Below are 12,514 nucleotides of genomic sequence, written 5' to 3'. Positions count from 1 at the left end.
TGGCCTGGGGACTGACTTGGGGAGCCAGAGGAAAAAACCATAGGCAAGATGCTGCAAGGATATGGGATTAACAGGAATCTGTCTCAGTTCTCTGCTCTTGAGATGCTGCCTCTTCTCTCCCGAGCTGACCTTCTGGAGGGCTTCAAAGTGTGTCTCCCTGTGCCGGACCAACCACTGGGTGCTTTTAACAGTCTCTTAAATCAGTCTCCAAGACGAAGAGATGAGTGCCAAGCATTTGACAGCCATTTTGGACCACTCTGGCATGGATGTGCTCACAGAAAGTCCTTTTGGCCCATCTAGCCTCTCTCACAAGGCAGTCGATATTGCGTCCACATGGATGCTGCAGGCTCCCTTTCCTTTCCCTTTAGAGATATGCTGATCTAGAGACTATGGGAAGTTTTTTCTCCGGGCTTTGACTCCGCTATACCCCTCGTGCCCTTTCTGCCCCGAACTGGTAGTTGGCTAGATGGTTGGATGGACAAAATAAACATCTCTCTTCTGGGTGAGGTGTAAAAAACTAAGTCATCTGCTAAAAAGAAAGAAATTAGAGCTGCAAAGAAAAGCAGTGATAACATGTAGGATTTCTTTCCACAGCCCTGAGGAAATATGGCCTCTGAGAACCAGGCAGTAACTACCCTTGGGAAGGGAAACAGGGAGCTGCTGTGCGGTTGAGAGGACAGGGCTGCACAGGGCATTGGGCAGAGCAGAAATGCAGAGACAGAGGGTCTTGGAGCGGGTAGTGGCCCTGTAACACAGCAGAGATGCTCCGTGTGTCATCTGGGTCCGCGCTTGCCCTCCCTGCTGCCCGTTGCAGGGGTGGACGCACCGTTTGCTGGGTGCTGTCTGGGTGATCTGGGCTTGGGGGTCAGGTGGAAGCTGCTTTCCTGCCCTGGTCGCAGCAGCACACCCAAGAGTGTTTGGAGGATCTGACCACCGATCTTTGTAAATGGATGTACCCCTGTTGTCAGTGTTGTCACAGAGTCCTCAGCATGTGGGGTTCAGTGTACATGTCCGGCCCCCATCCTGGCGTATTTATGTATACAGACCAAATCAAGTAACACTGTTGCTCAGCTTCTCCCAAAGTCAGACTTTTTGCAAGCATTTTGTGGGCACAGTCTGGCACAGCTGCACAAGTGAGGCCTGGCCGGGGCCGCATTGGCACGTGTGGCCCACGTCTCTGGGTCTGTGGGTCCTTCCTGCCCCCAGCCTGTGGCAGTGCTGTGCCGGTTAGAAAAAAGGCTGCCCAACCCAGGTGGGGACTCCTGCTCTCTGCCACTGCCTTTAGAAGGATTTACATAGCATTACCCAAAATGCCTGGCAGGTATTTTTGTTTGATTGTTCTTTTTTTTTAAATTATTACAACTGCAGCAGCAGAATCCCCTGAGACAAATAAAGGCCTCGGACCAGAAACCCCAAGTTGGCGTATGAGGCATGACTGTGTTGTCCCTAGCCCCTGCTCTCCCGGCTGCGCCACGGCGGCCCTTGCACGTGTCCCCACGGCACCAGAGGCTCTTTGGACTGCAGGCTCCCTGCGTGCAGCAAACATGGCCCGTGCTGCCCAGGCAGCCCCGTGCTGCCCGTGCTGCAGCAGCTCTCCCCACGCACCGGCTGGGGAGCTGGGTATCTGCCTGCTGTGGGATCCTGCTCTGTGCCGGAGGTGCCGGCCTGCCTGGGGGGCTGCAGGAGAGACCGGCTGCACTCACACTCACACTCACTCCATGCCAGCCCATCGCATCTGCCCCAGTGTCTGTGGGGTTGTGCAGCCAGAGGCCTGAGCTCGTGACACATGTTGCAGATGAACAGCCCTGGGAAACATCTGAAGCTCCAGGGGAAATTTCCTTCCTTGCAAAGGGGTTGGTGGGGGATGAACCACGGATGCAGCCTGCCTGCAGCAGGTCTCACGGCCAGCGGCACCGTCCCTTAGCCCACACTGCCCCTGCTCCTGCCTCCGCACGGGCACTGCAGGGCTCCTGCGAAGGTGCTGCAGCTGACTGAGGACTTTCAGCCTCGTTTCTTGTTCTCTTCCCATGCTGGCCCTTGGTTAAAAAAGGAAAAGCAAAGCCCTGCCGTGAGCAGAGCCAGTATTCCTCCTCATGCCGGGAGCAAGGACCCGGCCTGCGCAGCAGTGTCTGGGGTTTCCAGCACAGCAGTACAATGTAAGGACTATAGTTGGGCTCTGATTTTTTTTTTTTTAAGATTTTTTATTGGAAAAGCAAACAAACCCCATTAAAAAAAGAGAGCTCCCACCCAGCACCAGTCAGAGCATTGAAGGCAGAGAGGCAGCAGCTCTGGTGCAAAGACACAGAGGCGAAACAGGACAGAGGAGAGGAGGGAAGGGGATATGTGGGCCAGGCAGGAAAATGTCTTTCTTTCTCCCAGCTGCTGCAGGAAGCTCTGGCACCTGTAGCGAGGAGACGGAAAGAAGCCTCATTCTAATGTGCATCCCAGAAAACCTTTAAATATACCCAAAGAATGAGAGAGGGGAATACTCGGACAGTGCCACTGGAGCAGCAGGCAAGAGACAGCACCTTCTGTGGGAAGGGAGTGGGTTTGCTCTCTATAAACTAGTGTGTAGAACAAGGCACCTCAGTCAAAGAGGAGGTGATGGAGGAGGAAGAGGAGGAGGAAGACTGGCATTTAGCAAGGCATTGCCAAGCAGGGGGGCCTGGCTGCAGCGCGGGTGGCCTGTTCTTCCAATCGCGCAGGCTCCGTGTCAAGGAGGTGGAGGCGAGGATGGGGTCTTCCCAGGCTAATCCTTCCCCTTGCCCTTCTTTGCTGCTTGCAGTAAGAAAAGGAGACAAGAGTTAGTGCCTCTGCCGGCAGCACCAGCTGCTCCCCGTGCTCGGCCTTGGCAGAAACACGCGCAGCAGCAGGGAACGCGCATGGGTGCCACCAGCGCGCGGGGAGCACGGGCAGGCCCCACATGCTGACAGGTCACATCCCGGCAGCCTCATCCCACCACACAAAGCCACGCGTTGCCCCCGCCATGTGGAGGCACATAGGGAAATACCCATCCCACGGAGGCTGGAGATGAGCTGGGAGGAAGAGGGTTCTGCCTAGAGACACCTGCGTTCCACCGTTGAGATGTCTGGGCCTGGCGCATGCAGTGGTGCTATGCCCTCTGCAGCGCTAGCCTTGCCCCCTTGCCCATGGCCACTGGGCCCTCGGGGGTCAGGAGCGCTGCAGACTGACCTTTGGACTTGGACTTGATCTTGGAAGAGCAAGGCTTGGTCACATGGACAATCTCCTCGCACTGGGCGTTGTACAGGGCTTTCTTCAGGACGCCTGAGCGGGTTTTCACCCCTGTCTGGGCACTGCACCCACCCCAGCTCTCAAATTTGTACTTGCAGTCAGCTGGAAGAGAGGTCAGACACATGAGAACGGGATGAGGACGGGATCCCAGCCTCCCAGAGGGAGGCCAGAGGTCTGGCCTGGAGGTCAGGCTGGGGTTGGCAGGGGGCCCTGGTTGGCCGGCCCCCATTGCAATGGGCAACCACCCACCTCCAAACTTCTTCTTCCAGTTGCAGGGAATCTTGCACTTGAGTTTCTTGGTCTCATCTTTGCAAGTGCCTTCACGGTAGCCCAGGCCACAGTCTTTGCTGTTGGGGGTGCAGGGCCCCCAGCGCCAGTCCTCACACTCGGAGCTGCCCTTCTTCCCCTTGTCTGGAAGGGCAGGGGGAGCCAGGGCTCGCTGCAGTCCCCCAGGGCACATCCAGAGCCTCCCTCCCGCTCCAGCAGGCCCAGCGCGTGCTCGCCGGTGGGTCCCACTCACCTTTCTTGTTTTTGCCAGCCTCGGTGGCTGCGGTCAGGAGCACCAAGGCCAGCAGGAGGAGGAGGCCCCGGACCTGCATCATGCCTAGGGAGGAAGGGACACTATGAGGGGCAAGGGTGCAACACCAGGCTGCTGCTTTGCAGGGTGGGAGGGCAGAGGGGGAGGCCATCCTGCTTGCCAGCTCTGCTGCAGCCTTGTTCCTGGCCCTCAGGGACCTTCTTTTTGGCTCCAGGGTGGAAAGAAGAAAACAACAACAAACAACGCACTGCCATGAGGGCGTTGAGCGCTAAACCAACAGATTAAACATGAACGTATCCACATAGTGTGGGAGCTCCAGGGGAGAGTTGGAGGGAGAGCTGCGCCCACTGCTGGATCAACCAGCATCAGCATCACCACGTGTGCCGGCAGCGCGCCTGGGCTGTGCGTGTGCGGCTGGCAGCGCGCGTGTGCACGTGTGGATGTGTGTACACGTGTGGGTGTGTGTACACGTGTGGGTGTGTGTACACGTGTGGGTGCGTGTGCACGTGTGGGTGTGTGTACACGTGTGGGTGTGTGTACACGTGTGGGTGCGTGTGCACGTGTGGGTGTGTGTACACGTGTGGGTGTGTGTACACGTGTGGGTGTGTGTGCACGTGTGGGTGTGTGTGCACGTGTGGATGTGTGTACACGTGTGGGTGTGTGTGCACGTGTGGGTGTGTGTACACGTGTGGGTGTGCGTGTGCATGCACCCAGGAGCGCACGTACTGGCGCTGTGTGTGCATCCAGGTGCGCCAAGGCCTGGCCACAGCGGCACCCCCTCAACGGTCACTGATCCCAAAGCATCACTGTCAGGACTGGCTCTGTCCTTGGTAGCAGCTCCAGGCTGTCCTTAGGCCAGGATTCCCCAGCTCAGCTGCCTATCCTTAAGCTGAGCCTCCTTATTGCACACTTCTGAAATCATTCAGCAGCTCATGATCTCTGTAGGACACTACTGCCAGCAATGACACTTTGTCCCTTCTCCACAGCTGCCTAACAGCAGGCAGCACTGTGAGCCTGAGCCCTTGATTCTGCTCTTTCTGCAGGAGGGAAGTGAGGGCACAACCCGACAAGAGAGGCGAACACACTTCACGCTTTCCCCCTTTGGCGATATCATTGCAGAGACCTCCGCTAGAGATTGACAGAGGTGTGCCTGGGCCCAGCAGGAGTGTGGATGCTCAGACCCAGTGTCTCCAGTTTAGCCATCTCTCCCCCATGCCCCCACAGCCCTGTCATTTAGAGTGACACTCATCAGCCGCTCGTGAGCAGCGAGCAACTAGAGTGCGCCTGCCCCAGTCACGCTGTGAGCTTGGGACGGGGCATGGGGAGGTCAGGAGACCCCGCGTGCCCAGAGGGAGCCGCAGAGCAGAGGCCGCGGTCAGCGCGCGCTCCCTGCCCCCAGGCTCCCCTCGGCAGCCTCGGAGGGAGCAGCCCCTGCATTAGGCAGGCTCCAGCGCTCCCACCTTTCATGCGTCTGTCACTGGGGAGCTGCTGGCTCCGCTCTGAATTGAGCTGTCAGGGGGAATTTCACAGCCCAGCTGGCTGAAGGCAACGCTGAGGCGATGAGAGCTGCCGCCCCCTTGCCGGGAGTCACCCCGTGGAGCGCCGCGCCGGCCAGGGCACGGCTCAGTCCTCGCCCCACAGAGCCGCCTTCAGCGCTGGCCAGGGCTGGGGCTGAGCCCGCTCGGTAACTGGCCCCCTGCCCTGCTTCTACACTCTCTCCTGCTGCGAAGCACTGCCCACACCTCCAACACCCACACACTTCTTTGGGTGCCCCAGCTTTCAGGCGCGCCAAGAAGTTCTTCCGTCCTCTGCCATGGAGCTTCTCATTGAGCACCTGACCAACCCCAGCTCCTCTTCCCGTTTGGCTTCAGCACTGACAGGGGGCTTTGCTTGAGTGACGAGAGAGCTGGTGCTGAGACCTGGCTGTGCTCATCCCCTCCAGCTGTCCCTGAGCAGCGAGTCCTGGCCCTGGGCACAGAGCAAACCCGTCCGGACGAGCAGGAACCACCCGCAGACAGTGCCGGAGCTGCCCATGGAGCAGTGGGTAACAGGGGGGCTGCGTGAAGCTTTGCTGACCTGCACACAGGGACAGGCTGGGGATGCCCCCAGGAGAGTCCTGCTGCCATAGGGATGCCTGAGTCAGCCCCTAAGCTCCCCAGTTCCACCATGACCCTGTTCCTGTGCCCCACACAAGGTGTTCAGGGACCCTCAGCACAAACTCATCCTAGAGCTTTCATAGGTGGGGGAGAATGCAAGGGAGAAATTTTTTCAAGGTGTTTCTTTTCTTTTTCTTTTTTTTTTTCTCCAGGCAGCTTGAACATTTCTCTGCTCCCCAATGAAACAAGAACTGCTCCAAGTCAGACTGCAGATGACCTCTCTACTGTTAGTACAGCCAGCTCAGCCTATGGCTCTGCTGGACGCTAGCACTTGCTCATGCACTGGGTCCTCTCATGCTCCTACCTGGCCAGCTTTCTCACATGGTGTCTCCCTGGATGAGTTGTGCATGTGGCACAGCAGTGTGGAGTGTATCTCCACCTTGGCATCCCCATTTCTCCTCCTCTCCCTTTCCCCTCCTTATGTGCTATGAATTTGCCTGAACTATGCTCAGACCCCGCAGAAATCATCAGGTGACACTGAAACAGGGCTCCAGTTACCAGATGCAAGAAGCGGGGAGCCAGGATCCCTCTCTGGGCACCACTCAGGGCCCAGGCAGCGCCATCGGCAAGCGCTCCTCCTGGCGTGGGCCCTGCGATGCTCCCCGGGCCCCGCACCCTCAGCGTGGCCCTGCTCCGTCAGGACGTGCAGCCCCCTTGCAGACCCTCTGGAGGGATCGTCTGGAATTGCACTGCGCGGCGGCAGAGGTGGAGGTGGGCGCAGGAATGTCTGCCCTCCCGCGCAGTGGAGCCTCAGGGCAGGGAGCCCAGCGCCCAGCAGCCTTGGCCAGGGGAGCTCAGAGCCCTCCCAGCAGGAGCTGGAGGGGGAGGGAAGAGCTTTTCCCAGGAACCAAGACATCAGCAGGGCACTGCTGGCGGGACAGGAGGGGAGCGGAGCTCTGCGGGTTGTGAGCTTCTCCAGCAGAAACACCGACCTTCCCTCAAGGTGAAGAACGGTGTTTCGCTCTGCTTTGTGCTCCATCTCCTCTAGAAACCTGCCTGCTGCCTCTGAATTGAGTGGGGCAGAGGGGAGTGGAAGGCAGAGGGGAGGCAGTGCCCTTCCACACTTGTGCTCACTTCCCTCTGCTCCTTTCCCAGGGCAGTTTCTGTCTCTCTCTGCTATGCTGCCAGCAACACCCCTTCCCCACACTGCTTCCCCCCATCAAGGTGGATTCCCTGATCTTCCCCCTCTTCCTCTCAGATGGGGAGGGAGTTTGGCCCTGGCTAAGCCCCTGCTTTGGGGAGCCCCAGATGCTCCAAGGGGTTTCTCCAGTAGCCCCCAGGTCTGGCTGCAGTCAAGTTTGATTGCAGCAGCTCCTGCCGCCTCGGATCATCCCGAGAGCCTCTGATCCGTTCTCGCAGAGAGGAGCTAGGATCACACCTCGTCCCCTGCCTGCTGCCTCTCCCGGAGCCCGGCTCCCCTCCGAATCTCCTTCCCCCCGCACATCCATCCCCGCAGACACCTCCCCGGCTCCCCCCCTTGCAGGGGGTCCGGACCCGCTGCCCCCTGGGCCGGCTGCCCCACGTGCCCAGCCGCGCCTTGCGCCGCCCCCCCGGGGGAGCCTCCTCTCTGTCCCATCGGGCCCTCAGCACCCCGGGGTGCCCCGGACAGTCCTGCCCGCGCGGGGGGCCCTCCCTGTCCGCTCACGCCAGGCTCAACCCCGGGGTGGGGGCGCCCGCAGAGCCCCGCGCCCCGCTCCTGCCGCCCCCACCGCGGGGGGCCCCGGGGCGGCGAGCGGGGCGCCCATCCCCGCGGCGCCCGGCCCCACTCACCTGCGGCGGGCGCGGGGTGCGCGGGGCGCGCGGGCTGCTCGCCTTTGTGTGGCGGCGCGGCCGCGTGCGGAGCCCACGGCGCACAGCGGCCCCTGACGTCGGGCTCCGCTGGCAGCAAAAGGTGGTTTTAGCCCCAAACTTCCCCAAGCTCCTCCTCTGCCCCCCGGGAGCGCGGCCAGGCACAAAGGCAGGGCGGCCCCGGCGGGGGCTCTGGGCCGGCCCCGCTCCCCGGCGCCGGGACGGGGCTCCGCGAGGAGGAGCCCGCGGAGGGAGGGCGCGGGGGAGCCCCCGCTGCTGCTCCCGCCGCTGCGGTTGGTTTCGCTCCCTGCGACTTTGCTGCCCGGCGCGCGGGGGCTTTGGCCCCGAGGGGTGCAGTCCGAGCAGGGCATGTGCCCCCTGCCCGGGCAGGCGCATCGCTCCTTCCCGGGGCGCTCACAGGGCTCTGCTGCTCCTCAGCGCAGGGGTCTGTGTGCGACACCAGCAGAGCCATCGGGGCTCAGCTCACCTTGGGCACCTTGCAGAGTGATGGGAAGGGGTGTGAGCAGGGGCCACCCGGCCCTCGTCCACGCAGGACCGATACCTCCTGGGGGCCAGGACTCTGATTCCGTTTGAAGAGTCCCTCTGGTGCATCTGGGTAAGAGGGAGCACTGTATCTGCATCAGCTCCATTTATGTCTTCTTTCCTGCTCCTTCTGGCATTGATGGACTGGACTTTCATGGTCTCTGCCCTTTTTATCTTTCCCAATTCATTACGTCCTCCAGGGACAGAATGTGCCTCCCACCCCACCCTGGGATGCATTATTTCTATTGCATTTCATGCTGACTCAGGGCTCTCCGCAGTCCTGCCCCTCACAACCTGCTTGTGACAGTCTGGGGCTCAGCCCAGCTGCAGCCTTCCAACTTGGATGAAGCATCAGTGCATTATCAAATTGCTGGTTGGGGATGAAAAGACTTTGTAGTGACTTCTCACGTCCACTACAGATTTTTCTCCATAGGCAAAGGGTATGCTGGGGCCAAACAGCTCTATCCTGAGTTACCAGTGAAGAGGTCTGGTGTTATGCCAAAAGAATGGGGCTGTGGTGGGGAACCAAGCCATTTTTCCACCCCTCTTGCTGGAATAAAGCTGCCGAGAGAGCAGGGCAGCCGCAGGTGGGGCTTGGGGTTGTTTTTTTATGAGCTGCTTCAGAACCAGGAATCACTTTCCAAGAAATTCCTGCTTTTTAACTCACAGTCTGCTGGCGGTTTCTTGCACATCTGTGGAGGTTTAGATGACGGCTGGCATGCACCCGGAGGGGGTGATCTCCCTCCTTCTCCACACACACAGATCAGTGGCTGCGGCTTGGGTCGGGGTTCTGCCAGATGAGGAGCAGCAGCAGGGCAGGCAGAGCAGATCTCGGGGCGCAGAGTGCAGAAAGTGGCTCCCTCCTGGTCCCCCATTACTGGGGCCTTTAAACCAAAGGAGGAGAAAGCTGCAGGGACCAACCACGTCCAGAGAGGAATGCGAAGTGACGAGGTGCGTTGCTTTTGGCTAGGATTCAGCAGCATCAGTTTTGCAGTCCGCAGTCGTGGGGCTGTGATGGGCAAACTAGGGCCTGCTAGAGCTGCCCGGGGGGTGATCTCGGCTGGTTTTCTTCGCCCTTCTCCAGGCACAGCCATGGAGACCCTGCCCAAGGGCCCAGCACAGAGCAGTCCAAAGCACTGAGAAGCTCACCATTGAGTTTTGCTCTCCTCATTCCTATCCTTCCTCCGGATTTTTCTGATGTCTCCTTGGCTGGGAATGAGAAGCCACAAGGTAACTGTGTGAGAAAGGGGATCACATGCAGCCCTCTCCAGCGTGGCTCTGCTTGGTTCCTTCTTCCCCTTTCAGTAGGATGTAGAGCTTTTCCAGCTTAAATAAGCAGCAGAACTCTGTGCTTTTAGACAGAAGCCTCATACCAAGGGAAGGAGGGAAGGGAGCATGGCAAACCCAGGTGCATTTCCTTGCAGCTGTTTAGCTAGAGGATTTTACCTCTAACAATGTCACAGCAAGGTACTTTATGGCATGAGACTCCACATTTTATACCCCACTAAAAGCCTGGCCCTTGGGGCATGATCACTGTATGGTGCAGCAGTGGCAGTGCAACGACACAGCTGTGCAAGGCAGCAAGTTTCCTTGCTCATACGTGGGTAGGAGACACGAGGGTCGCAGGCGCTGCCAATAGTTAACTTAGTTACCTACAGTCACGCCAGGTCCGTGGAGGTAGCGCTGGTTTTGCACAGCCTTCGTGTGTGTGCATACATACGCTGACATGTGCTGTGTACCCCCCTCCCAGGTACACCCAGCAGAGAGGTGTTCCTGTACCGTGGGATGCCAAAGAGGCTTTCACAGCGTTTGGCCTGATCCCCGCATCCCGCTGCAGGGGAGAGATGGGGAAAGCTGAAGCATTTTGCACCAAACTGCACGGCTCTCTCCAGGGTAGGAAGCTGAAGGTAGACCGCCCATTTCCTAACACCCCTCATCGGAGAAATTGCATTTGGGAATTCTTCTCTCCCCCACCATAAATTTGACACCAGGGCAGCTGGAAAGCTCTTATTGCCATGGTTACTGACAATCCTTGCTGTGCAGGAACGGGCCAAGGGCCAACATGCTCGGTCCGGACACTGGCCTGAACTCAGCCTCTCGCTGCAATCACATGCACATCTGGTCCCTGGGCACTGACCCAGGAGGGCTGGGACAACTTGGTGTGCATTACACCCCTCACAGAATCCCACTGTTAGCTTCGGGCAGAGGTTTAAAGGCCCAAGTCAATGAAAGGGAGGCTCTGGGGGTGGAAGGGACAATGTGCTGGGGGAAGGAGCTGTTTCTCTGCAGCCAGAGAGGGGGAGGCAGTGGTGACAGGCAGGCTGCCAAGCTGCCCTCAGAAATCCGAGTTGATGGTATGAATCCCAGACTGTGCCCCGCTTCAGCTCCCTACCACAGCACAGCAGGGCACAGCAGGCACTCTTACCTCCATTTTCCAAAGGAAACTCTGGAAGAGAAATGGTCACGATCATCCTTAGGAGGCAGTGGCTGAGCTGGAAGCAGCAGAGCTCTTAGTCACCTCGCTCTTGCAGTCATAGCGTGTCCTTTTGTCAGGAGCTGGGAAGATAAGCCGGGCTGACACCGCAGCACCCGCCCTGAGCACTAGAAGCAGGAACCAAATGCCCCCTCCGAAGCAGAGAATGAATAGGCAGAGCCCTGGCTTCTGCTCTTGCTGGGAAAGCTAATTCATCCCCAGCAGATGAACATGGCTGGGGACAGCTGCACTCACCACAAAAAAGGACATCGGAGGAATTGGCACCAGCATTTTGAAATCTGGAGGTTGGGTGCTGCTGCAGCAGCCACTGACTAGCTGTGTGGCTGCACAGGGCAGGGCAGCCAGGCCCTGGGACTGCCCTCTCCCTGCCAGAGCGGTGCGAGCAGGGCAGCACAGCAGGCTGGCAGCTCAGGGCTCAGGCTTTCAGGCTCACACAGACCCCTTGGGATGCTGCTGGATCATCTCCCTGTTGCAGTAAATACTGATGTATGGCAGAGTGTTCCTGAGGGAGAAGGTCTCACATGAGAAAGGTTCTGTATCCAGCAATTGTGCAGGGAAGAGAACTGACAATCTGATCTGGCAGGGAAATCCACAGAGTACTCTGAGCCTGTGGTTAAGTCGTGGGACTGAAGCCTTGGGGAAAAACCTTGTTTGCACCCGAGAAAAGGTGTTCATACATAGAGCACCTACCACGCTCCCGCAGATGCAGAGGGCAGGAAGGAGGGAGACAGGAAGGAAAACATCCATCTTTTTATTTCAATGGCAAGAAACAACAACATCCAAACAGTTGAAGTCGAAAAGCAGTGGGGACACGGGCTCACGCCAGGCCAGTGGCCTGCTAGAGCCAGCACCCTTACAGAGTTACAAAAATACAGTCCTACGACAGCATCTAATAAACACAGAACCAGGTATTGCACAGAACCTCTGCCCTCCACAGGCAGAGCTACGTAACACCCCCTGCGCCTCTGCCTACGAACAAGCCGGGCCTGGAATTGCACAGCAACTCAGCTCACGCGGGCGCACGGGCCAGGCGGGAGGGGGACAGTGTGTGCCTCAACTACCTGTACAAACCCAAGGGAACATACAAAACTAGGGAGCGAGGCGGATGGAGGGGGGCAAGCTGGGGCTGTAAACCCTTCCAGGCCAGGCTGGTGTCCTGGATGGGCCGCAGCAGTCTGCGTCTTTGCCCAGACAACCAGCCCCGTCTCCGGCACCAGCGAGCGGCACTGCTGGGCAGCCCCGACGCTGCTCAATGCGCTGGGCAGCTCGAATGCGCTGGGATACTGATGGTACCAGCTGCTGATGCTACTGCTGGATGCCTGACAGCAGACCCTGTGCTCCTCTCTGCACTGCCCTGGCCCCAGGTAGGCCTCTGTGCCTCTCCACCACTCCCCTGGTCCTCTAAGATAACTCCCTGACCCCTGGCCCTAGAGCCTGAATGACACCGTGGTTCTCAGTGGTACTGTGACACTTTTTTGGTATTGGCATAATGAAAGATTGGAAAGGTGTCACCTAGCACTACTCAACAGGCACAGCTCACTGTCAAGACTCACACCCTGCCTGAGCTCAGGATGACAGTGATGCCCACATGGAGCCCATGGGGCCCTGAGAACAGCAGCCTAGAGCGGTTCCACAAGCGCCTCCTACCTAACATGCCAGGCTGGTACACGACCCCCGGGGCTGTTTGCTCACCTCACGTGCTGGCACCTCCTCATCTCAGAGCTTGCCGGGGCTGCTCCAGGC

At 58.8% G+C, this 12,514-nt stretch overlaps 1 protein-coding gene across 1 annotated transcript; it reads right to left on the bottom strand.

Moving 5' to 3' along the window:
* Positions 1–2,749: 2,749 nt before the first annotated feature.
* MDK (midkine) lies at positions 2,750–3,851 on the bottom strand. Its single transcript, XM_088520428.1, has 4 exons — positions 3,773–3,851; positions 3,502–3,663; positions 3,193–3,354; positions 2,750–2,778 (listed from the first exon to the last, which is right to left on the bottom strand). The coding sequence occupies exons 1-4, from the start codon at positions 3,849–3,851 to the stop codon at positions 2,750–2,752; spliced, it is 432 nt and encodes a 143-aa protein (XP_088376554.1).
* Positions 3,852–12,514: the final 8,663 nt, after the last annotated feature.

This window comes from Tinamus guttatus, unplaced genomic scaffold, assembly GCF_059628265.1.
Source record: "Tinamus guttatus ecotype Peru unplaced genomic scaffold, ASM5962826v1 Tinamus_guttatus_pri_ptg000089l, whole genome shotgun sequence".
NCBI lineage: Eukaryota > Metazoa > Chordata > Aves > Tinamiformes > Tinamidae > Tinamus > Tinamus guttatus.
The sequence above is the reverse complement of the archived record's forward strand: the minus strand, read 5'-3'. Positions and strand labels throughout refer to the sequence as shown.

Bases quoted from the DNA above. Each gene is read 5' to 3' on its own strand.
- MDK (XM_088520428.1), bottom strand. From the start codon at position 3,851: ATGCAGGTCCGGGGCCTCCTCCTCCTGCTGGCCTTGGTGCTCCTGACC. The intron at 3,664-3,772 runs GTGAGTGGGACC...CTGCCCTTCCAG, and splicing joins GGCTGGCAAAAACAAGAAAG to ACAAGGGGAAGAAGGGCAGC. The intron at 3,355-3,501 runs GTGGGTGGTTGC...CCTCTCTTCCAG, and splicing joins CTGGAAGAAGAAGTTTGGAG to CTGACTGCAAGTACAAATTT.